Here is a 26,875-nt window from a genome sequence, read left to right as displayed (position 1 = left end):
TAACCTTGTTAAAGAGTCGCATTGTCACATACTGAGTTAGTCAAAGGGATGGCTTAGTTTGCTTTGGCAGGGAGGAGAATGGACTAAGATCTTTGAAGAATGGAGTTTGGAGCAGAAATCAAAGATGACAGCTTAAGTGTTGCCAGTTATTGGGGGAAATTTGTGTTTAATAAGTGTACTGAATTATCAGACTGCCTGTCCGATATGAAGGTTTGAGACAGGTGGTGATAACATAGAGGTGAATTTCGTGTCATATGAAAACAAATGCTGCGCTTATGGGTATTTCCGGTCAGGGTCAGCACGCCCGTCAGAGTGTGGAGGTTAAGGTTAGATTGTTATGGGTTACCAGAGGTAAAGATGCAGGAACAGGACAGGAAACTTCCCCAAATGGAAGTGCTTTCATTAAGGGCAGTTTGATAAGGAGAGGAAGTGAGCTGAGTGCAGGATATGTAACGATATCGGACAACATTGAGGATAAGTTGTGTGGTTGTCAAATGAATGGAAGTCAGTTTGAGAGAAGTGACTTGGGCCTCCTGATAACCTCCGAGGACCTCGGTAGACAGGAGGGAAACACATTGCAAATGAGCTTCCATTTCAGTCACTGGGAGCATTTTCAGTTTCATCAAGATGAATCAAAGCTACCTCTGAGTAAGAATCAGAACCGGAGTTATATCTCAAATATGTGCAGTTGGTGAGCTGTCCAAATTCTATCAATTGTGAATGAAGCCAGGATTCAATTTGGAGCACAGTTAACTAGCTGCATTCCTCAAAGCAGAGTTTGAAATTTGTTATATTTTGCACACCAGGGATATATCCAAGATTCGAACCCAAAAATGAGTCTGAAGGTCTCAACCCCTGCCGGGGTGTGTCTGATATGCGATCAGCCATTAAACACTCACAATCAGTCTGGTTCTTTAAGATGCCACACTTTATTTCACACACAACCGGGCACAGATCATCCAGAAACAGAGGTTAAACACTTCAGTGTTTCTCAGGGGAGCTGCGCACATGGCTTAAAACCAAAACATTTTTACCCTTTTACAGAGAGGTACAGGCCATAATCGTACATAATTACCAATTAATTAACAATGATTTTATTGACAGCCACTCAGCCAATGAAATTTCCTGGGAGCCAACTTTGTTTTCCAACATTGACGCTATTCTTATCTCACAAATGTAGTCTTTGCATTTGCACTTGAAGGTCAGTTCGGATGGCCAGTAATGTCTTATCTAGTCTCATTATTTCTATGCTGGAAAGGAAGCATTGTCTGCTAATCTCTGTAGAAGCAGACTGTGGTTAGTCAATTATGCACCTTTAGCAGGCTGAAAAGCCATTTTATGCAGCTTTAAGTAGAATTGTCAATTTGCAGCCTGGAAGCCATTTTGTCGTCATACTTGCGTTAAGAAGCCATTTTACTGCCACCTAAGTTTGTAAGAGTATGTATTAAGTGGTAGTTCTTGACAGCAACTAATTGCTTCAACCTGTATTTGGATTTCATATCCTCAAGTGGAGGTAATATGGCGGTCAGCTTTGAATTGTGGAACAGACTCTGAGAGCTGAGCACTCCTGTTCATCATAGTTATAAAAACAGCACATAAGATCATGTGTAATGTCTCGTGTTCTACGTGTTAGGACAGTTGTCTGGTGTGTTAAGTCAGAAAAACAAGTCTGAGTGCAAACATAAAGTTTTGGGTGTGGTTGAGTTTGGGAGACTGCAGAAAGCACTAAGGTCACAGCATTGATTTGTAAGGAAATGATTGTCATGCCTTCTGTTTCTACAGAAATAGGTGGCTGACTGATACGCCAAAAGGAATTCTGAAGGAGCTGCAACAGTCCAGAATATTAGGGCTGCTGCATGGCTGATTCAGTGCAAGTAACTTTCAGATCGCAAGATAAGTGGGCTGAGAAGTAGGATTTGGCAGGCAATGGGAAGGAGCAGAGGCAACTGTGCATACTATCATCTTGCAGGCAGAGGTCCATTTTTAAAATATACGAATACAGGTGGCTTAGTGATAAGCACTGCTGCCTTGCCGCCAGGGATCCGGGTTCAATTTCCGTGTCTGTGCAAACTCCACACAGATTGGCACCAATCTTTCCATGTTTGTTTGCGTTTAGTCCAGATGCTCCGGTTTTCTTGCACAATCCAAAGATGTGCAGCTTCGTTGGATTAACCATCCTAAATTGCCCATATTGTCCAGAGATGTGTAGACCAGGTGGATTAGCCATGGGGAATGCAGAGTTATAGAAAGTCGGGGGTGAGTCTGTGTGGAATGCTTCCTGGAGAGTCTGTGTGGACTCGTTGGGCCGAATGGCCTGTTTCCACACTGTAGGAATTCTGTGGAATGCTGCTGTGCTCTTATACTTCACTTCCTATTGGAAAAAGTCTGACCTTGTGATGATTCTCTTCCTTCAGCATGGTTATTCTGTCCTTTTTTCTTGGAGGGGTCATAAAGGCAGAGGTTCTGATGTGTCTAAAAATATCGACTTGTAAAAGGTTTTTAAGTTTTTTCTTTAATAAAACACTTGTACAGTCCAAGGCGAGTGGCCAGTTCTCCTAGTTTTTTTTGGTTTGACCTTGGTTGGGAAGTAACTGGAGGAATGCTGCTTCACCTGCAACTGAAGGCATATTTCAAATGCTGCTTGTTTTGAACAGTCATAATTTCAGTGCAACAACAAAATGTTGGTTCACTTTTGAGCTCTTTTATTTCCTGTTGAAAAAATCTTTTGGATTTGTTGCAACAGTCAGGAGTGATAAACCTCCAAAACTTGACCAGACTGCAGGAAACGTCACATACCTGCTCAAGTAGCTGCTCAATATTTAATTATACTTTGAGTGATATAAGATCTGCAAATCTGATGCCTTGCTCTGCGTTGTCAATTCAGTCATCATTTTTCATATTCATTCAGAGAAATTTGAGATCCTGTAATTGAGGATGCAAGAATAGGTTCGTTGCTGAACCTGTATGCAGCCATCAGTGAAAATGGTAAATATGTGTTCTCACACATTAACCCAACAAAGAAATTCTTATGTTCCCAGAGTAGTCTCAAGTGTCAATATTTGAATGAAAACAAGCCTTTGCCCATTTCTATCCAGATATCCATTTCAAGTTTGAAAGAAACTAGGCACACTACTTTTTCATGAACAAGAAAGCAACTATTTATTGTAATCATGCTGACAGTGTCAAAAGTCCAAAAAAAATTTTTTGTGAATCTATCATGAAACTAGGTAAAAATCCTCATTTGATGCATGCCAGCAGATGGAGAAAGATATAGACACATATGATTTGTCTTTGATATATCAAATATGATGACAGATGGAGAAAGATAAAAACACAAACAAGCTCAAGAAGGGAGCACCTTTTGAAAGCACCAGTTGACGGTCAATGAGTTTTCTTAGACTTCAGACCTTTTTGCTGATGACACGATTGGGGGTATATGTAACCTTTCACGAATTGGTGGGCATTCTCTCTGTGTCTCTGAAGGTGGTTTTCCCTTTTAGTGGGGATGCGCAATAAGTGGGAGAGCTGCTCAAAAAAGGTGAAGACAAATAAGTAATGACAGGCAATGTTCTGTTCTTCTCACAGGAGTGAGAGAAGTAGGCTGAATCTCTTACTGTGTTGTCCAAACACAAGGCTGCAGTAACCTGTCCCATAACTGGTCAAATTTGGATTAGTATAGAGTCATAGAGATGTACAACATGGAAACAGACCCTTCAGTCCAATTCATCCATGCAGAGTAGATATCCCAACACAATCTAGTCCCACCTGCCAGCACCCAGCCTATATTCCTCCAAACCCTTCTTATTAATATACCCATCCTAATGCCTTTTAAATGTTGCATTGTACTAGCCTCCACCACTTCCTCTGGCAGCCCATTCTCGACATGCACCACACTCTGCGTAATAATGTTGCCCCTTAGGTCTCTTTTTTATATCTTTCCCTTCTCACCTTAAACCTAGATTAGATTAGATTAGATTACTTAGAGTGGAAACAGGCCCTTCGGCCCAACAAGTCCACACCGACCCGCCGAAGCGTAACCCACCCAGACCCGTTCTCCTATATTTACCCCTTCACCTAACGCTACGGGCAATTTAGCATGGTCAATTCACCTGACCTGCACTTTTTTTTTTGGATTGTGGGAGGAAACCGGAGCACCCGGAGGAAACCCACGCAGACACGGGGAGAATGTGCAAACTCCACACAGAGAGTCGCCTGAGGCGGGAATTGAACCCGGTCTCTGGCGCTGTGAGGCAGCAGTGCTAGCCACTGTGCCACCCACTACATCCTGTAGTTCTGGGCTTCCCCCATTGCAGGGCACAGACCTTGTCTATTTACCCTATACAAGCCCCTCATGATTTTATAAACTTCAATAAGGTCACGTCTCAGCCTCCTCTGCTCCAGGAAAAACAGCCCCAGCCTATTCAACCTCTCCCTACAGATCAAATCTTCCAACCCTGGCAACATCCTTGTCAATCTTTTCTGAACCCTTTCAAGTTTCAAAACATCTTTCTGATAGGAAGGAGACCAGAATTGCATGCAATATTCCAACAATGGCTGAACAAATGTCCTGTACAGCTATAACATGACCTCCCAAGTCCTCTACTCAATACTTTGACCAATAAAGGAAAGCATACCAAATGCAGCCTTCAATACCCTATCTACATGCAACTCTACTTTCAAGGCACAATGAACCTGCATGCCAAGGTCTCTTCGTTCAGCAACACTCCCTAGATTAGATTAGATTACATTACAGTGTGGAAACAGGCCCTTCGGCCCAACAAGTCCACACCGACCCGCCGAAGAGAAACCCACCCATACCCCTACATTTACCCCTTACCTAACACTACGGGCAATTTAGCATGGCCAATTCACCTGACCTGCACATCTTTTGGACTGTGGGAGGAAACCGGAGCACCCGGAGGAAACCCACGCAGACACTGGGAGAACGTGCAAACTCCACACAGTCAGTCGCCTGAGGCGGGAATTGAACCCGGGTCTCAGGCGCTGTGAGGCAGCAGTGCTAACCACTGTGCCACGATCTTACCATTAAGTGTATAAGTCCTGCTAACATTTGCTTTCCCAGAATGCAGCATCTTGCATTTATCTGAATTAGACTCCATCTGCCACTCCCAGACCTTGGCTCATTTGATCAAGATCATCTTGTAATCTGAGGTAACCTCCTTCGCTCTTCACTAACCCTCCAATTTTGGTGTCATTACTTACTTACTTACTTACAGTGTGGAAACAGGCCCTTCGGCTCAATCAGTCCACACTGACCCGTCGAAGCGCAACCACACAGACCCATTCCCCTACATTTACTCCTTCACCTAACACTACGGGCAATTTAGCATGGCCAATTACCTAACCTGCACATTTTTGGACTGTGGGAAGAAACTGGAACACCCGGAGGAAACCCACGTAGACACGGGGAGAATGTGCAAACTCCACACAGTCAGTCGCCTGAGGCAGGATTTCAACCCGGGTCTCTGGTGCAGTGAGGCAGCAGTGCTTGCTACTGTGCCGCCCACAAATCTGCAAACTTACGAACTATACCTCCTCTGTTCACATCCAAGTTATTTATACACATGTTGAAAAGTAGTGGACCCAGCACTGATCCTTGAGGCACTCCAATGGTCACAAGCCTCCAATCTGGAAAATAACCCTCCACCACCACTCTCTGTCTTCTACTTTCTGTATCCAAATGGCCAGTTCTCCCTGTATTCCATTTATGCTGAGCTTTCCTGAACAGAGCACGTGTTGCCAGTTGAAAAGCCAGTCATGTTTTATTTGTGGACAGAATTGTCTTGAGCAGGCATGGGTGTTGCCGATTTGTCTGGAAATCTTACTCATAGTTTGATTAAGGCATGAGTAAAACTCTGAATGTGCTCCAGGATTTTATTTTTACAACTGCAGAAATCTTATGACCGGTCGCTTGTTCAGAGCAGAATGTTGACCCACTTGAAGTCCGTGGTCCAAAAAAGAGGTGGTCCTTACAGATGTGTTTTTTTTAAAAACACGTTTCTGAAGCCAAGATATAATTTGGTTTTATCATTGCAACTCTGAATGACACCCATGTGAGCTGTAGCCTGCTTTTCATTGTGTGTGCGTGTGTGTGTGTTAAGTGACCCACCTGGTCATGTACAAGTGTTAACTGTTGTCTTGCACTAAATTTGATGTGAATTTGGTATCTTCCATGTGTTAATTAACTGCTACTTTTTGTTTACAAAACAGGCTTACATTTGGTACTTTGTATCCTGCCTATACATCTTATAAAGCTGTGAAGACAAAAAATGTGAAGGAATATGTGAGTACTGTGTTTTTAATGTTCTGTAGCATGTATAATACCTCTGAATTGTAGTTGTTCTCCAACCATTTAAGGTCATCTTGTACTTGAAACTGTTACTAAGACAACTGAGTTTAGAAGAAGGATTGAAGAAGAGATTTGAGTAAGGATTACTGCACTTGAAAAATGAATGCTGTTCTTTTCACATGGGTTTGGACCTGAATTTCCATTGCACTGTATTTTTCTATTTTGAGTGTTGAAGAGACTTGGTTGTTGCAATATTGGTGGAGTCCATCACAGACTGTTTTCAAACAGTTACTTGATAAACCGTGTTGGCATTGGACAAAGTCAGCATGTGTTTCTGGAAGGAAAATAACGCTTAACAAATGTCTTGGAACTTTCTGTGAATGTGACCAGAAGAGTTTATAAGGGAGAAATAGTGGTTGTGTTTTACTTAGACTTTGAGTAGGTGTTAAAGAAAATATTGGAATGCAAAATTCAAGATGATGGGATCATTTGAATGGAGAAGTGGCTGACATCCTGCTACAAAAAAGGTGCAGTTAAATTGGAAAGTGTGTGAACATGATTTGCACAAACATTAGAGACTGGAAGGTTTGAGTTCTAACAAGAGCCTCCATAGATGATACATTTTATTCTGGACCATAGGAGGCTGAGGGATAACCTACTGATATATAAAATCATGAAGGGCACTAGTATGGTGAATTGTCAAAGCTTTTTCCCCAAGATAAGAGTCTAAAAGTTGAGGACATAGGTTTCAGGTGAGAGGGGAAACATTTCAAAAGGGAACTGAGGGGTAACATTGTCATGCAGAGGATGGTGTCTTAATGGAAAGATGCTAAAGGGAAGTGGTGAGGCTAGTAGAATTAGAGCATTGCAAAGACATTTGGACAGGGAGAACCACTGGTAAAGTTTAGAGGGATGTCAGCCAAACACAGTCAAAATTGGATGAGTTCACTTGAGGTTATCTGATTAGTATGGGTGAGTGGGCCAAAGGGCCTGTTGGTAGCTATATGGCTGTGTGACAAGAAACAACTAGTTGGAGTTTGTAGATCACTTGGAGTGGCAGTCAGAGACCAATGGGGCATGAATTTATGCTTGGACCCCAGGTAGTTACAAGTTAATGATTTACATGAGGAGACGAAGTGTAAGATACTTGATAGAGAAAGCCTATTGTGAATAAATGTGAGGTTATCCTGGAAGAATTTTATTTCAATGGCAATTTTATGGGAAAGGGGAGATGCAACAGGAAAGACCTGTCCTTGTGTTCCAATGATCAAGAGTTAGCATTCAGATGCAGCAGGCAGTTGATGCAAATTCTATGGTGGCCTTGAGCTGGGAGATGTGAGCATTATGTGTTGCTGCAGCTGTGTGGGCTTTTGCTGAGACCACACCTAGGATATTGTGTGCAGTTTAACTCAGCAAATCTGAGGAACAGTATCTGGCTATGGTGGAAGTGTAACAAAGTCTTAATACACACATTTTTGGGATGGGGGGTCTAATGTATGAAGACGGAACAGATTTTGCATGATATTTACTGGAGTTTGTAAGCATCGGGAGAATCTGATTGAAACTTGTAAAATTCTAAAAGGACGAGACAGGGTAAATGTGGAAAGTATGCTCGAGACCAGGAGTCGTGCGTTAGGGATCGCAGTCTGTGTATGGGGTCGGCCATGTTGGACTGGCATGTGATATGTCTTCACCCAGGCAGTGAGCTTGGATATAGACTTGAGGCCAAAGTGCAGCCTGTTTTCAACAAGGAGTGAGATACTTTTTTTGGGCTAAATGGATCCAAGGATATTGAATGAATGGAGCAACATGGTACTGATTTGGATGATGAGATTGTGAAACATGAATGATGTCATCCTGTTCCTATTTTCTGTGCTCTTAAGTTTGAGTTGGATGGATCCGTGTCCCTTCACAGGCATCTTCTGATTTTGTGGCTTGCAGGTGATTTGTTGTAACATCCAGAAATCTGAGAAGATCCATGAATATTCCAGGTTTTCAAGTCCAAGTGGTTGATCCTCACTTGACTGAAGCTTCAGTTGTGCAGGAATAAGCATATTCTTGTTGTGTTTTGGCTGTCTGTTGTTTAAGGTGGCCATTCATCCCAGGAAGAGACAGTATCTGAAGAAATAAGATGTTTTGCATTATTTGAAGTAGTATTTGGATTATATGCAAAGCAATAAAGGCTGACTGTATCATTTGTCAGATCTGAACTTGACTTGCTTTCATTGTCATCCCTGGTCACCTGACGTCTGAAAAGGTTTACAGCTATTGGGTGAAGGTTTGTACATATGCAAAAGGATATGTTGGCGTTGTTATCACAAAGATCATTTGGGTCAATAAATCATTTGGTCAATGGAGTTTTGAAGCTAACAGGCGTTTGCATAGTTTAACAATCAGGTGTTCATTTGTTCAGGTTATTATTACCAAGGAAATAATTCTAAGTGATAATCTTGGCTAAATCTAAATCAGTTATTACCACCAAGACATTTGGATCCAAGAAACAAAAGCCAAATTGTTGTCAATGTCTGTCTAGATGAAAATGGCATAGAAACTTCAGATTGGAGTTAATGCTGCAGAAAACACATTCAGAACTGGTCATGTGCCATCTACCACACCTTGACAAAAACTGCATCTTGCTGAATGGTCCACAAATCATTCTCTGTCATGTAATTGTTGATCCAATCCATCTGATGCCCAGTAAGCAGGCAGCAGATTAAGTGTTAAAGACTGTTTGGCAATCGTTTGATTTGGTCACTCCAGTCGTTTTTCATCAGTACTTGTGTACTGCAAAATGGATTGTCTGTTGATTGTTTTAAAGACTCTATCTGTGAAATTATGGCACCTGTTTGTAAATGTCTTATTTCTTCATTGTCCCCTTCACCACCTAATTTAGCATCTACTCAAGTGTTGAAGGTAGAATTTTCTATAAGAGTCAGAATGTCATACAGCATGGAAACAGATCCTTTGGTCCACTTGTCCCTGCCGACCAGATATTCCAACCTAATCTGGTCCCACTTGCCAGCACCCAGCCCATATCCCTCTTAAATGTCGCAATTGTACGAGCCTCCACCACTTAGTCTGGCAGCTCATTCCATGCATGTACCATACTCTGTGTGAAGAAGTTGCTCCTTAGTTTGCATTCCCAATCTCTCTCAACCTATGCTCTTCGTTCTGGCCTCCCCCACCACAGGCAAAAGATTTCTATTATCCTATCCATGCCCTGCATGACTTTATAGGTCTCAATAAGGTCACCTCTGAGCTTCGAAGCTCCAGGGAAAACAGCTCCAGCCTATTGAATCTCTTTGTATAGCTCAAAACCTCAAACCCTGACAACATAATAATTCCTTTTTATCATTCTCAGTCACTAATATACATGGTAAATAGTCAAGGCCTTCAGACTGAATCCTGTGACACTTCACTCAGTTACGTTGCGAATATGAAAAAGAGTTGTTTATCCCAATTCATATTGTCTGTTGGTCAGCCAGTCCTCCCTCGGAGCCAACAAATGAACTGTGACCTCATGTAATGTTAGCTTGTATGTTAATCCTCTGGAAGTTCAGATCTGACAACTGATACAGGATTGCTGTCATCCACTTTGTGTGTTAGATCTTGCAAGAACTCGAGCAAATTCATCAAGTGATTTATCCTTGCTGAAGCCATGCTGAGATGGACAGAAATTCTGCTTTTGGATTTCCTGCTGTTGTTTCCCTAGTTTTGGATTCCCCCAGTTTGTTTATTTACCCTATCCATGTCCTTCATGATTGTATAAACCTCTGGAAGATCACCCCTCCGCCTCTGCTCCAGGGAAAACAGCCCCACTCTGTTCAACCTCTCCCTATGCCTCAAACCGTCGAACCCTGACAACATCCTTGTACATATTTTCTGGACCCGTTTAGGTTTTACAACATGCTTCCGAAAGGAAGGAACCCAGAATTGTGCAGAATATTGCAAAAGTGGCCTAACCAATGTCTTGTACAGCTGCAAACTGACCTCCCAACTTAATGCTCTGACCAATAAAGGCAAGCATACCAAATGTGGCCTTCACTCTCCTGTCTTCGTAGCTCCACTGGAACTAACAACCTACACTCCAAGGTCATTTTGTTCCGTGATATTCCCCAGGATCTTAGCATTAAGTTTGTAAGTCTTGCCATGATGTGCCTTTCCAAAATGCAACATCTCACATTTACCTAAATTAAACTCCGTCTGTCAATCCTCAGCCCATCAGCCTAATTGATCAAGATACTGCTGCACTCCGAGCGCCGCCCTCACTGTCGACCGTGCGTCTAATTTTGGTGTCATCTGCAAACTTATTAACCTTACCTCCTATATTCATTCATTCATTAAATCATTTATGTAAATGAGAGAAAGCAGTGGATCCAGCATGGCTCCTTGTGGTACACTGCTGGTCACAGGCCTCTAGTCTGAAAATCAACCCTCCCCTACCACCTTTGAGCCAGTTCTGTGTCTAAATGGCTTGTTCTCCCTGTATTCTGTGTGATCTAACCTTGCTAACCAATCTACCACGAGGAACCTTGTCAAACACTTTAGTGAAGTCCTGATCGATTACGTCCACTGCTCTGCTGTCCTCAATCATCTGAAGTCCATATGGACAAAGTCCACCACTCTGACTTATTCAATCATCTTTGCCATTTCTTCAGAAACCTCAATTAAGTTTGAGAGACTGTCTTCTGGCATCTTGCCTAGCTTCCAACAGAACTTTTAAGATATTGCTGATTATTTCCCATGTCCTCTCTCTTCCATATCCCTCTCCACAGTAAGCGATAATGCAAAATACTTATTTCGTATCTCATGACCTCCTGCAGTTCCACACTGAGGTGGCCTTACTGAATTTTAACGGCTTTATTCTCTGTCTAGTTTCCCTTTGGTGCATAATGTATTTGTAGAATCCCATTTGGATTCTATTTAACTCTATTTGACAAAGCTATGTCCTGTCCCTTTTTGCCCTCCTGATTTTCCTGCTAAGTGTACTATGACAACTTTTATACTCTTTGAGGGAATCACTGGACTTTTGTATTGTCTATACCTGCCATATATGGTTTGCATGCCATGGGCATCTATTGTATGGTATGCTGAACTTAGTGTCTTCATGGTCTGATTCTTTGTTCAGCCATTGATGTTATCACACTGTTACAATCTTTGTTTCTCTCTTGAATAGAGTTTATTTGGATGACATGACATATATTGTTCAAGGTTTTGCTACTGCTCATCAGCTTTTATAGTTTTATTCCTTTTACAGTTTTCCTTGCCAAATATGTCTCCATGGTGATGTAGTTACTTTGGTCAAATTCTGTAACATATGTGGGACTGCCATTTTTTTGCCCTCAAATGGAATTTGAACTTCAGGCACGTGATGACCACTGTCCCTAAGACCTTCTTTTACAAGAAATTTCATCATGTCAAATTCACAAGAGTCTGTTTGCTGGTTGGTTTCCAAATACCTGGCTCCAAGAGTCAAGCTGTAATGTTTTCACTGAACCTTTCCTCAAACCTACCATTGGCAATTTGATAAAATCAGTCTGTTTGGTCTTGAGAATAACCCATGGTTATTGCTGTAGTTTTCTTAGCAGTCCCCAGTATTTTCTGTTTCATACTTTGCCCTGATGCTGTCACGGACCTGTGGATGGCGAACTGAGGATGACTTTGCCTTGGCTTTGTTTATTTCCATGTCTTGGTTTCCAGTGCTAATGTCAGTTCTCGCTACAGTAGTAGTTCTCTTGTTTGGTAACAAAGCTACATTATCTGCTTCACAGTCTATCTTTTTGAATTGTCTGGTAATCATCAGCATCACCAGTAATCTGTACTGCTACTTTGTCTTTTAACTTGGATCTTATCATTTTCCATGTCGCCAAACCCTCAAGTAACAGCTGTTGTTGAAATTGCAACTTGCTTCGATTTAGTTAATGCTCAATTTGTGAGGGGAGGAGGTGTGGCATGCACATTAAGCCAAAACTGAATTTTATAACTTGATTTGGAAACTGAGCTTTGTGGACATCTTTGTTCCCTGAGCATTGAATAAAAAGAATTTCTTCTGCTTTATAGTTCAGTCTTTACTATGTATTTCAAAAACTAGGGACTTGGCCTCTGATGGTAAGTAGTGCTAATGTCTTCTGTTGGTGAGGCATCTCAATCAGTGGGTGTCTGATCTATCCTTAGGTCCGATGGATGATGTATTGGATTGTGTTTGCTATCTTCACGACCATAGAAACTTTCACGGACATTTTCATTTCCTGGTAAGTTGAAATGTTCTTGTATGTTAAAATTGTGAGATTGATTTGTTCTTCTTTTGTGTCATTATTGGGAGAGTGTAGGATACCAGAGAAAGTGGAGCCACAAGTCCACACCGACCCTCTGAAGAGTATCCCAACCAGACCCATTTGCCTCTCGATTACTCTACATGTACCCTTGACTAATGCACCTAACCTAACCATGAACCCTGGGCAATTTAGCATGGCCAATTCACCTAAGCTGTACATCTTTGGACTGTGGGAGGAAACCAACGCAGACACTGGGAGAATGTGCAAACTGCACACAGACAGTTGCCTGAGGCAGAAATCGAAGCTGGGTCCCTTATGCTGTGAGGCCGCAATGCTAACCACCGAGCTACTGTGCCGACCTGATTTTATAACGCCGGTGGGATATAAGAGTTTGTTCATACAAGTATGTTATCTTTTGTATTGTTACTGAAGTGAAGTTCTGTCTCCTGCAGGTTCCCCTTCTATTATGAAATGAAAATTGCCTTTGTTGTTTGGCTTTTGTCCCCATACACCAGGGGTGCCAGCATGATGTACAGGAAGTTTATTCATCCCACACTGTCTTCGAAGGAGAAGGTAAACCAAAGGAAGTTTCTTTGAAAACCTTGTCAGAGTCATTTTGGACTGTAGCTTTTGAGAACCTACTTTAATGTTCTTAAGAATTTGAGGTCACTGCTGTTCAAAAGTTGAAAGCAAGGGAATCAATCAACCGTTGGTATTTGCAGTAGTGTGTCATTTGTGATGTGAACTTTTGTGACTTGAAAATTAGAAGGTTTCACATGGAATTGTTAGACTCATTAAAGCAGAGAGTGTGTTGCTGATAAAATCTTGTGATTTCTGCAGCAAGCAGTGTCACTGTCATGGCAATTGCTCGGTTTGCGAAACATTCGAGTATGCTATTTTCACAAAATCAATCTGGTACATAACCAAGTTTTTTGTTATCATGCTTTTGAATGTCACATTACTCTTTTTTGTCTTTGGCCTCTGAGAGTTGAAAGATGACACGCTTTGTGAGGCCTTGTCAAAAATTTCTAGCTCCACTTTTTGTCCATATTTATTGACATCTCCTTGACCTCAGCCAAAACCAAGGTTCTTCAGTTTCGTTGCCACAAATATATGTGGAGCTACAAAGCTGGAGCTGTGAAGGGTTAGGATGATCATACAATACTGCCTGCCAATGGTACACCATGTACTTAAATTGCAGCAGTCCTAGTCATTCATTGGTGCATCAGCTGGGTCCATGGAAAGGCAAACAAAATTGATATAAACAAGCAATGGTGTTCTTTCTCAACATGTTGGATTCGTTCAGGGACACTTAACAGTAGATTCAGTGTACCAAAATTGGTCAGCAGATTTTGTTGGATTTCTGTTGCACCTTCCTGGTTTGCAAATGTCCACTTCAGAAATTGAAATTATTTAGGAACTACTGTTATGCAGGTTACACCAACCGATTGGCAACATCATCTGGTGAACTGCTGACCAGATGGGTTTTGGTGACCACTCGGGGAGAATACTGGACTTGATGCCAGAATATGTCCTTTTTCTTCGCGTGTGTTTATATATTTTTGGACTGAGTAATCTGATCAGTGTGCTGTGCATAGGAAACTTCCTTTACTTGTTCAGGCTTCCCTCAGAACTAAACTTAGCCTCCAACCCCGGTTTCATTACTGTCTGAATCACATGTCAAGGTTGAGTGAATTTAGTTTGCTTGAAGGAAAATGACAAGTTAGTGATATCTTGACTGATAACATCAACTTCGAGGAGACAATGACATAAGCAAGCCAGTGGAAAAAAATTCATGGCACCACTCGAACAGAAGTTAGTGGAATAGCCTTTGAAGCCTGCCCCTCTAACCAACGCAACCATTGCAGATCAAACTCTTCAAATGGCTTTCTCTCACCTCATGTCTTTAATCTTGTAAGTCCCTGTTTAGCTTAAATCTGTCCATCTGTGTTACATATACTGAGACTGAAATGTGAGAATTAGAAGGTGTGGTCTTGAAGGCTTGGTCAGCACTACTGCCTGACAGTGCCAAAGATCTGGTTCAATTCCAACCTTGGGTGAGCTATCTGTCTGGAGTTAGAACATTCTGCTCATGTCTGGGTGGGTTTCCTTTGCTCAAGTTTCTTACAGTCCAAAGATGTTGGCTATGTAAATTAGCCATGGGAAATACATGGCTATGGGGATATGGTGGGGGTGGTTCTTTGGATGAGATCCTTGGAGATTTGATGGGCTTGCTTCTGCACTGTTGCGATGTGAAAACTGAGTCAAATGATTTATATGGTCATTTCAAACCTCAGTGGCATGCCCTTATTTTTCAGTTGTACAGCCTGGTTTTCAACTCGCCAACAAAGGGAACCATTTTACCTTCCACTAGCCTGTCTGTCCCTTTTTAAATATTGGTTAAGTTTCGCTGAAATCACGTACAATCATTTGAATTTTTCTAGACTACTGATGCAGTTTGTTCAAGTTTCTTCCTTGGACAGCCGTACCAGGATTAAGTCTGGGAAACCTTAGTTGCATTTCTTCAATAGCAGTGAGATGTTTTTTGAGATGAGACCAAAAGTACGCACACTGGTGCAGCTGCACGTTACCAAAACTGAGCAGTGAAGCAAAGAGAGATGAAAACCAGGAGGTGACACTGAAAAATAAGGGTGTGGCACTTAGGTATGAGCTAAGTATAAATTATATGAATCAGTTTTCAAATCACTGCAGTGCAGAAACAAAAGTTCAGTCGTCATGAGGTGAAGTCCTTTGGCAACAGAGGTTAACATTGCACAAGTTTTGTTAAGAGTTGACTGCACCTGCATATTGCAGTTGGGTGATTTTTTGATAAGGGCATCAGGGTACTTTTGTATATGTGCCTTCCACATCTTTGCATTTAAAAAAAAACTGTGGCCATCTGGTTGTCCTACCAAAGTGGGCAATGTCAAATTAACGCAGTCTGTTGAAACCTTCCTAAAGCTACTGTACACTGAGCCCACAACACACAGTTACCCTGTAAACGAAAGGAATACTGAAGTAGATTAGTGAGCAAAGGCTTTCTCCGTATATTCCTGTCAGCTTTACTGTTAAATGGATGTGTTAATGGAGGCTGTCATCTTTCCATTGCAATGGACAGATAAAAGAATTTCAGAAAGGATTGTTCATCTTTTCAGTCTGCTGAAAAGGTGAAACATTTTAGTATGAATTCATTAATGGCAGTTTTACTGGTGTGCATTTGAGAGAAACAGAATGTGTGGCAAGTGTGAGATGTTTGGTTTGTATGGATAAAAATGAGTTTTTTATTTGCGTGTATGGGGAAGCCATTGCTTTATATCTGATCTTATGACAACTTTTTTAGGAAATCGATTGCTACATCAGTCAAGCCAAGGAGCGTGGTTATGAAACAATGGTCAATTTTGGCAGGCAAGGACTTAACATGGCAGCCAATGCCGCTGCAAATGCTGCTGTGAAGGCAAGTATTAAGGGCACATGGATAATATTTTAATTATTGAAGGCACAATATTGTAGTTTTTGAATTATGTTCAGATTGTTCGAAGGTAACAAATAGTTGACTTGTGCAGGAGTATTTAACAGAGCATCAAGGAAATAATGTTCTAATGGACTAGATCATCCTGTAGAGTTTTTTGAACAACCTGTCCATGTACATTGTGACAAATCTTGCAAACAGTTGGGACTTGAACCTACATGTGCTGGATCTTGGACACGTGGCATGGTTAAATTGAATTAATGGTCCTTAGTGGTGTGAAAGAATGTCACCTTATGTGTTGATTGGTCAAACAGGACAATGAGCAAGTGCTTAAAGTTTGAATACCTGCAATGGGACTTGAATGTCATGTAGGTAAAGTGAAAGGAATAGATCTTCTGTTGTTTTAAAAAAAAGATTTTCATGTTCATAAGTACAAGTTCAAGACTGTGGTTTCTGAACTTGTCATAGAATTAGAATCTGCATTATCTGTTGAGTGGAACCAGTTTGTTGCCTCATTCAGTGACCTGAAATATGTTATGATTTGGAGATGCCGGTGTTGGACTGGGGTGTACAAAGTTAAAAATCACACAACACCAGGTTATAGTCCAATAGGTTTAATTGGAAGCACACTAGCTTTCGGAGCGACGCTTCTACATCAGGTGATTGCCCTGATCATCATCAGGGCAATCACCTGATGTAGGAGCGTCGCTCCGAAAGCTAGTGTGCTTCCAATTAAACCTATTGGACTATAACCTGGCGTTGTGTGATTTTTAACTCTGAACTGTGTTCAGCACAAACTCATAATATCCACCCTGAAGGCTATTGTTGCATCCTTGTAAATGAGGATTTACAGAGAAATGGTTCCAGTTTTGGACCCTTTCAAGCATCTGTCTTTGCCTGATTTGAAAACTGTACCCTTTGACATGGTTTGTTTAACAAACTATGTTGTCTTGACGAGCTCTCACCTAAGGAAAAAGCAGTATTGGAGACCTTTCGGAATATTTATGCGTCACATTTTTGGTGATTGACTTGTTCACAACATTTTAATTAAATTATTTTTGTTGGATCATGTTTGGAACTGAGGTTGTCCTTTTTCAGTGGAATGTTGACCATGTATACCTTTTCAGTCAAGGGAAGTTTTCATTTCATGTTTGAAGGAACTTTGCATTGCATGGTGTTGCTGTGATATCTCATCCTTGTCTTTCTGCTGCTGTAGAGTCAGGGAGCTATCGCTGGCCGCTTGCGTAGTTTTAGCATGCAAGATTTAACAAGCATTCAGGGTGATGAGCCAGTACATGACAGAGACCCTCTTTATCCTGAGGATGAGCTGATGGGAAGGAAACCATTCTCTGCTACACAGCTAGAATGTGGTGAGTCTATTTATTTTGCTAAGGTTAAAAAAAAGACATATCTGGACATGGCACATCACAGCCTGAGACCTGAGTTCTAGAAGACAGAGAATTTTCCTGTGTCAAATTTGGGATATTAAATCAGTTGTTAAACTTCTGGCAATCATTTTGAAGATAACAAATTGCGATGACTATCAGTTTGGTATTCATGCCATGGCCTGCACTGTGGAAGTTGCAAAGACCAGAAATATAAATGGCACTAAAACATGGATGGGGTAGATTGGGAAGTTTGACTGCTGAATATGCTGTGTTCATTCCTTCAAGTTTTGTCAATTTAATCACTCCCTGTAAGCTCAAACTGAATTGAGCACTATACCATTTGTTGGGGAATTGAGGAAGACTGAGCAAGTTGCAAACAGTATTGCAATTTGAGTTGACCACTCCAGTGTTCCCTCCACATTCAAACTAGAGAAGATCACTTTCAACGTTCAATTAAGTTTAGATCATAAAGGTTTTTCACTGAAAATCTCAGGTTGTCTTTGGACCACCATTACTTATAGCTTTGTCGTCAGATTTGCAGTTTCACATCAACTGCATTATGTCAGCCTTACTCTATCAGATTGCAATATCTTTCACTCTCCTTATTGTGAAGGTCTGTGAGTCTGTGACAGAGTCCATCAGTTATATGGAAAATTACCAGGAACAGAAAAAGGGTCCTTTCTGGGGTGATCTGCAGTTGGCTTACCCCATCAGGCCAAATGCTGGCCCATGCAATCCAAGTGGATTTGTCTTCGAATGTGTTAGAGTTTTGAGTATATTTTGAGTGTTGCTGACCACCTATGCTGTGTTGTATACTCATGTCACAATTCTAAGTATTACACCAGCTTCCAAGTAGTGTAACAACTCACGATAAAGTGTTGAAGAGTTGATACTGCTCACCCATGACGAGGTGCATATGTTGGGATGAGAAGGTAAAAGGGGCTGCAGAACAAGTTTGGAGTTACCATGACTATTCATGAATACACAGGTTTCAGACAGGTATTGGTGCTTAGTCATGCTAGTGAACATCTGACATGAACTGTATTGATTCCGAGCTTGCAATTTTAAGCATAGTTTGTCTTTTGAACAGAGGTCAACTAGCCACTGCTTTCCTGAAAATCCTTTTTCTGGGCAGAATGTTGTGGCCTTCAGTTGAGGCATTAGGTCGATGACTGATTTCCTTTGATGTTGCATTGTCAAACTCCAAAGGGGTCAGCATGCATAATTCAGCAAATGTTGTTGTGTCTTAGAGAGGATCCGAAGAAATGCAGGCAACTATTGGTATTGAAGTGTTATTTAGGAGCTGAAACAAATGTTTATGTTAGGATTTGACTTGTCATTTTTTTCAGCTTCAACACAACCTGTATCAGCATGCAATGATCAATATATTGACAGCGATTCTCATGATGACTACAAGTCTGATGGGGAAGCAGAAAACCAGAAAAGTTCTTTGCGTCGCCTTGAAGTACCAAAGATCAAACGAAGTAGACGAGTGCAGGGTCAACAAATGTCCCGAAAGAAAGTGCTGGGAAAAGAGGTATGAGTCCCTGCTGTCACTCTTAAGGAACTAGAGGTTTTTGTCAGTGACTAGAAATTTGTGCTCTGTTCTGTATGGGCCTAATGGGTCTATTGCATAGAAAAGCTGGTGATGTCCAGTTGTAATTATGAGTAATGGAGAGAAGATGCATCTGAGGGGCATGTTGACCTCGTGTAAGCTTGTAGACATGTTGACATGATGGAACCATTCTTGTGCCTGGGCATATACTATATTGAATCGTTTGTGATGGTGTAAGACTTCTGTAGGCTAAATGGTTACGATGACATGTAATGAACTTTGGAAATAATTTATTGGTTATTGGCTTGGCAATTTTTTCACCCAAGTTGATCTTGGTATTATTTATTTCCTGAGATAACTCCATCTTGCCATCTAGTTGATGTCATGCCATAGGGGTTTCTGAGTTGAAATAGTCTGAATATCAAGCTGGAAAAGCTGTAATTAATAGTGAAATTGTCAACCTGTATAATCATAGTTTGGTAACATTGTAATATGTTAATTTGACTGCAACACTTGATTGAATACCTCCAAAACTGAGGTGTAAGCCTTTTGACATGGCAATGCAGCTGGTTGCTTTTGGTAATGTTTTGAGGGCCCCTGGTGGCTGATAGGGCAAACTGCATTGAGTTTAATTTCATATTCTTGGAGGCAAATGTGGATAGAGGCTCTGACTCCTTGCTGCAAAATACATGTTTTGTTAAGCAGAGAATCACTTTAGTTCAGACCTGTTTGTGAACACCCTCTTTTTTATTTGTTTATCATTGTTGCAATCACTATTGTTAATCAGTATGCAGTGTCTCGAGAACTCGCGTTTAACTGTAGGGCATTGTAACAAAGTGTAATATTTGTCAATTGTGTACCTCCATAAGTCTGCAGCAGATTGAACTTGAAAATGAGAAGGAGGTATGATGTTGGCAAATGCTGGTTTCTTGTTGGTTAGTGTTCCCTGTCTTATCCTTTTACCAAATCCTGAGAGCCAGATCAGGTTTGGATCCTGTGAGTTTCAATTGAAGATGAGTCCAAATGTTGTTTCTTTGTCATGTAACAGTGTGTGGTAAAATTGTGTCCTACGAGCATCGTAGTTGAAGGTAATAAGTGGACATTGGAATGTTGAATACTTTCAATCAGTTATGACATCAGTTTATATGTTGTCTAAAACTTATTTCTGTTTCTAGGGTGTGGTAAAACCAGTGAAGGTTAGACCAAAGAAGAAGGCTGTGCAATCGAATTTTGACACTTTATGAATTCCAGAAAACCACATTTTTTTTTTCAATTCATCAGAAACGTAGAGGTCGTGGGTGAAGGTGACTGCTATTTTTATTCACTGGCAATTTTCAAATGGCCAAATGTTCTAATCTTCTGAAACAGGGTGACATCTTTGTAATCTTGTTGTGTGCCCTGTTTTTAAAATGTGTTCTGTAAAGATCAGTGCCAAACACTGGATCAGAATTAATGTCCAAAAAATACTTGTCCAACCAAAGAGTGTAGAGGCATAGACTGTAATTGTGTCAACAAATTAGTGTAAAGGGAGATGCTGTGTATTTTTAAAACTGTTTCTTGCCACATGACTGAGTCTGGGACTCCTTTTTTTTCATATTCCAGGTTCTTTTTAAAAAAGTGCTCCATGCATTGTTGTTCGTGGCAAATGAAATATAAAATGTGACAGTAAGGAGCTTGCACGGACTTGTGTTTTTACTAATGTCAAGGTCTGTTCTGTGGCTCCTAATTTATTGGCATCTAATGACCATGTATTGTGATGAATTGATTTGTTGAAGAGTTAAAATAGTAATGCATAATATCACAGCCTTGTGGGACAAATCTCCTTCAGGTAGTTTAAGTATGAATGTGGAAAATGGTAATTTGGTGGAAATGCTGTGCTGTATCTCAGTCAAGAGTGTGAATTTGAGTCTGTACGTTTGACTCAGAGAATGGAATGTGTTATGTGCTTGTGATGAAATGTATTAATGTCACCAGTCCAGCATTTGGGAGTTCATGGACTGAACAGCAGAAGCTCACAGTCAGGCTTTTACTGCAAGTAAATCTAGCATAAAAACTTAACAGTCCTTGTCTTCCTCCCATGTGTGTGACATAAATTTTGAAAGAATACATGTTTAGTTTAATGATTGAATGTCACCATCAATTCTTGCAAATAACCACTGGTCATTGTATTCAGTGACCATAGGGTGTTGTCGACAAGCTACATGAAGTTGCAGTCTTGCTGTTAACAATACACTGAAGAACTGATTTGGAGTAACAGCACTATTAAGAAGGATTGATCCAACATCAGCTGCATAACTTGGGTTGAGCACTTTGGTGCTTTAATGTTGAAGTGGCTGTGTGGTTTCAGTTCAAGCTGAACATATGTGGACTCAAGTTGGCCAAGTTCCCATGATTAGTGTTTTCCTCTGCTTCACTGGACCTTCCCCAATTCCAAAAATATTTAAGTAAGGAGAACTGTGCGTCTACCTTGTCCATGAATGGTTTGTACCTATTTGTTGAGAATCTCTGGCTGCTTCCAGTGGTTGAAGGACTTTGGTTGTCATCTACTTTGGGTTGTTTGGATGTTTGCTGTGACTTGCATTCCACTCGGTCATTGAGTTTTCTTAATTTCTGCCTAAAACAAAAGCATTTGTTCATACAGAAATACTCCTTGGAGCTCGGGGAAAAAAAGTCCCATACACTGGAAAAGCTGCAAGTCTCATTGTGATCCTGTGTACAAGGACGATATGCTTCTTTTTCCAACATTGTGTGATGGACTTAAATTCTTTCAAGTTACCATTCTTAAGTGTCATTGCCAGGTTTTTATTGTCCATTGTACCATGTCTGTGAACAAATTTTCAAGTGTCATTTCAGTTCTAATGCCTTGATGTTTAACACTTTTATATTTCTCATTTGTGTGAATGGAAATGTGCACTGTGCAAAATAATTACTACTGAGAAAGAAGCCGTTCATGCGTGCACATACAATGTAAAAGTCATTTTGACAAATTAGAAGTTTGCAACTAATATTGAACAAACCTGACATTGAAATCATTGCCTTGGATCATTTGGCACCTGGCCAACGTTCTGCAATATCTGGCCCCATGCAACCACTTCAGCTGCCGGGTGGTACCACTTTGACACAATGTGAAGTGAGCACATTGCAGCAGGTAACTCTGTGCAGTTGGATACATTTACTCTGATCAGCACATGGTCCCATGGTTCCTTCTTCTGTATTTAAAAAGTTGACGAGAGGACTATAGCTGTTTACATGATGCCATTTTTGGCTTGGATTTGATCTGTTCTCTGAAAGATAATTGGAATAAATGTACCTGTTTTAAAGTGGCCCAAACTTTCATAAGGTTATCAAAACAGGAGTCATTTAAGTGGACATTTAAGTACAATTTGGAGTACAAGTGGTGTCCAGCACTTCTCATTTAAATTATGCTTGATGAAATGCAAGGATTTGAATGTCAGTTTGAATCAGCCTGTTATCAACATCTTAGTTTTTTTTGTATCTTGTTTGTTATGTTTTTACAAGAAAGTCTGTATTGAGGTTCTTCTTCGCAATAAATATTTTGTCAAACAGTTACATTATTTTCTAGTATTTCCTTGGTCAATCATGCAATTGATGATCTTTGCACAGGTGTCACCTTCCATCTGTAATGAGGCTTGGAAATCTGCCATTGTTAACATGTCTGGCCTTGGTGTGACTGCAAGCACTTGAATGTGGTGTACTGTTTTCTCTTTTCTGTAGTGGCCAAGCACAGTATGCATTTCCAGCAAAATGATATAGAAGTATAAAAAGATCCCTGTGTCTGCATAGGTTTCCTCCCACAGTGCAAAGATGTGCAGGTCAGGTGAATTAGCCATACCAAATTGCCTATCATGTTTAGTGCATTAGTCAGAGGGAAATGGGTCGGTGTGGACTTATTGGGCAGAAGGGCCTGTATCTACACTGTAGGGAATGTAATCTAAAATTCAAGTGTTGGTAGCATTGACCTCAGCATGGGAAAGTAAACTGGCTGTGCTCAGTCCTGTCAAATGTGTAAAGTTTTTCTTCCTCCTGTCTGGCGATAGCTGTGGCACACTTGGGAGACTAGTCCCACAACCTTAGTTAAGCATCCGTCTGATATAGTTGGAGTCTTTTTTTTCTCTGGGTAAGACAGATCTACTATACTGTTAGCACAGTGATATATGTTGAGAATGGACTTAGTGTCCTTGAGAAAAGGGTATTTATGTCCTTTCCTTGTAAACCCATATGTTGGTTAGATTTTGTTTTAGCATGCAGCCATTGCCCTGTACTTGGCAGATAAAATGTGACAAACCAAGAATGAGGTTGCAATGTGGTCTTGAATGCAAACAAGTGGTATTTTGTGACAAAAACGATCAAAACAGCATCAAACATAATTGAAATTTTTAACAGAAATTAGCATGAATGTTGTGATGAAGGATGAGGGAGTCCAAGCTATATACCTGAAGCTCAAGGCAGTAGCAATTTCATGTCCTTCATTTTGCAATGCAATATGTCTTTGACTTGACCAGTTTTAGTTGTTGTGTAGCAGTCTTGTGCCATGATCATCAGCTACTTAAAGCACCTTTTGTTTTTATTCATTGAGCAACTTAGAATCATAAATAATGGCTTGTGATGCCACACAGTACAGGAACAATCGTGACTCCTTGCATAACTGAGGAGTGTAAAATCAAAATGGTCCTGAGGGTGGAAATGAATGACTGAACTGTAATATAAATGCCACAGTTTCTTTTGACCTTGAAAGGAAAACCTGCAATATCTGTGCATTACCACTAACCAAATTGAAGTGGACCAGTCCTGTAAATTCTCTGGTACATACTGTGGTACATAGTCAGGCTAGGCCTTTTGAGCTGACCAGCTCATCTGTTGTGTAAATGATGTTTTGTGTTTGGTAACTATCAAGGCAGGATTTGAGGGAATAGATTCTGCTTTGCTGTTTCAGTGCAGCTCTAACACAATTCCATGAGTGGCCATAAAAATGAAGCATAAGCAATTTAATGAAGAGAATCTTGAATGCTATTGTTTAATATCATCCAAGAAATCTCACTCCATTTTATCAATTTATAAGGGAATGGTGGAATATTTTGGCTAGTTGATCAGGTCCCAAATGCTGATTGCATGTCCCTCTGCTGAGGCTGCATGTATGCTGTAGTGTCATTGGTGAGGGAGCATGTGCTTATAGATACTCTTTACTGTTGATGAACTGGTTGGGTCCTGTTTGAAGTTGCACCCATTTTGAAATTATCCTCTCCTGACTTTGATTTTAGCTATGGTGTTATCTAGTCAAAGACTCTGCATATAAAGTAAATACTTGGAAACACTGGGGAATCATTGCTGGTAAATAATGGATGAAAACTACCATGGATGTTTAGGAGGAGAGAAAAATGCCTGTCAGGCACGTGATCTCACACTTTTGGAATAGGATGAAAAAATTGGAACAGTTTGTCACAACAAACCTTAATCAATTGGCAAAACAAGTTCTTATTTGCTCTTTTACAAATATATTTGTTGTGCATGTATACTTGTTTAAACTTACAAGGATTCATAAACAGGATGGTTATGAAAGATGACATTAACAATTTCATAGATATATATGCACATCTTGCAAGTAGTTCAGCTGGACAAGGTCAAATCTGTATGGTTGAAAGCAATGTAGTGGGCTTGATTTTAAAGTCTATCCACACTTGTATTCACTGTCTGTGATGCTGAAACATAGTGATACCAGTGTCTGTCACATATCCGATGGGGTGCAGTAGCTCATAAACCCCTTCTTTGATTGTACCTTCCCAATCTACAATCTCTCCCTCCTTGGAGGGTATAGCATGCAAATGCATGGTAAGACCACCATCTGTAAGTTTCTAATACTTGAGCTGTCTGCAGTGCCATGCTTCAAGATGACAGGTCACTATTAAATTTACAGTAATGAGGGCTAGTCGGGAAATGGTCATTCTGACAGAGATGCCAACATTGTAAACATTGAAGAAATATGGTTGCCTTCACAGAAGGCAGAGACAGGAATGGTGAATGCTGAGATGGTTTCAGCTGAACAGGTTGATGTGTTAGACCATTTGCTTGCCCCCAAATTGTGGTTGTTTAGAATGAAGCCTCAATTTGGGAAGTTGCCATTTGGCTTTGTTACAACAGTGATGAGATGCCAAGAAATGGAATCTACAATTCCGTGAGTAGGCACAACTTTCAAGTCTGACCAAGTTAATCACTGGGATGGTTAAAGCTGTATTGACCACTATCTAAGATCAAAAAAACTGCTTTCATCACTGAGCAAGAAAATGAAAAATTGAATTAGACGTCCAACAGTATGCAAACAGGCCCTTTGGCCCAGCAAGTCGGACTGTCAAAGGAGTAACCCATCCAGACCCATTCCCCTATTATGCTACATTCCCCCTGACTAATGTATCTAACATACAGTGCCCTGAGCACAATGGGCAATTAATCATGACCAAATCCCCTAACCTGCCTATGTTTGGACTGTGGGGAAAAAACCCACTGTCACTGGGATAATGTGCCAACTCCATGCAGACAGGTGCCCAAGATTGGAATTGAACCTGCGTCCCTGGCACAGTGAGGCAGCTGTGCTCATGATTGAGCCACCATGCTGCCCCTGTTGGACCCAACTTACCTTTTGACAAGTGATAAAATAAATTAGTAAATATGAATTTGTAATTTTAAGGTATACCCCCCTTAAATCTAAATTAATTCACAATTGGGTATGATAAGACTTTTATTTTGGTTCGACTCAATATTGTGTATCTCTGTTTCAAACTGGAATTGACAGTCAGCTGAAGCAGTCTTGCATCTGAAGTTTTGTACTTCTCATTTTATGTTGGGTAAATCTTGATCTAGTTCCTCAGCCTGAGTTAAAGAAAAAATGTGAAACTCTTGTCTTTAATCATCTGTATCCTTGAGGGAAGTTTTGGCCACTTGAACATCTTGTGGGTTGTGACATGAGTTTGTTTAGTCATTGGCCTGAGTGCCAAATATCACAAAAATACTTGCATTCTTTATGTGGCAATTTCTTAACAAATCCTATTACCGCAGTTTTGGATAACATGCCACACTCTGCTCCCTGTAACAGGGGTTGAGATATACTTTCCAGCTAATGTATTGTTTGCAGTTGGGTTTTGATGGCAGTCTGGAGAAAAAGAAAACTGTGTCTAGCTACAGACAGACTTGTAGGAATGCCTATATCTTTTATTATTTGTTTTAATTGAGTTTTATCATTTAAAGAAAGCTTTGCCTTTTGACCGACAGCCTTTTTTAAGTTTCATGCTCCTCATTCACACCCATTCTGCTATCTTAGTGATATTTGGCTGTTGTGTTGTGGTTGAAGGTCTGACTTGATCTGTCATATAATCATTCTGAGTCTCTTTTGTTTTCCTTCTATTTTATGACTGTCTGAAAGTCCCATGGGCTTCCAAGCAAACTTCAAGCAGTCTGAATAATTTGTCAAATTGGAAATAGTTGACCTGACTTAACACCTGCATTTGTGTTCTTGGAAGGAGACGTTGTGGACTTTCCAGTGGTCCCCTCTTTACTGTCGGAACTTGATTAACTTTCACCTGGCTACATTCTATTGTTTACAGCTTTAGGAAGGTTATTGGAGAAAAATTCACTTTTATCCATCAAGTAATCATCATCTGTTACTGTGATTTCCTGTTAGATAGTTGAAGCTGTCTGATGTTCAGCATTGTGTGAAGACTGAAGGGATGAAATTAATTTGTTCTTGGAGGATGATCTCCGAGTAGCACTTGTGCTCAGTTCTCATATCCACCAGTCAAAATAACATGGATTTAATCATTCCATTTCAATTACTTCAAATCTTAAACTTATTGGCATCATTTTTCAGGA

General features: G+C 40.6%; 1 protein-coding gene across 2 annotated transcripts in view; it reads left to right on the top strand.

Annotated features, from left to right (window-relative positions):
* The window catches only part of LOC122543069 (receptor expression-enhancing protein 1-like), a 30,959-nt gene extending 8,396 nt beyond the window's left edge, over positions 1–22,563 (top strand). Inside the window, exons 2-8 of one of the 2 annotated variants that reach the window (XM_043681291.1) lie at positions 6,232–6,304; positions 12,485–12,561; positions 13,038–13,158; positions 15,926–16,039; positions 17,271–17,424; positions 18,813–18,979; positions 20,173–22,563. In XM_043681291.1, coding sequence (XP_043537226.1) covers positions 6,232–6,304; positions 12,485–12,561; positions 13,038–13,158; positions 15,926–16,039; positions 17,271–17,424; positions 18,813–18,979; positions 20,173–20,241 — 775 coding nt within the window. In that variant the 3' untranslated portion in view covers positions 20,242–22,563. Of the gene's footprint in view, positions 1–6,231; positions 6,305–12,484; positions 12,562–13,037; positions 13,159–15,925; positions 16,040–17,270; positions 17,425–18,791; positions 18,980–20,172 lie in introns of both variants that reach the window. The other variant, XM_043681290.1, reaches the window with a different exon arrangement.
* The last annotated feature ends 4,312 nt before the right edge of the window (positions 22,564–26,875 follow it).

Source organism: Chiloscyllium plagiosum, chromosome 42, assembly GCF_004010195.1.
Source record: "Chiloscyllium plagiosum isolate BGI_BamShark_2017 chromosome 42, ASM401019v2, whole genome shotgun sequence".
NCBI classification, from domain to species: domain Eukaryota; kingdom Metazoa; phylum Chordata; class Chondrichthyes; order Orectolobiformes; family Hemiscylliidae; genus Chiloscyllium; species Chiloscyllium plagiosum.
Note: the sequence above shows the minus strand (reverse complement) of the source record. Positions and strands in the feature narration are given on the sequence as shown.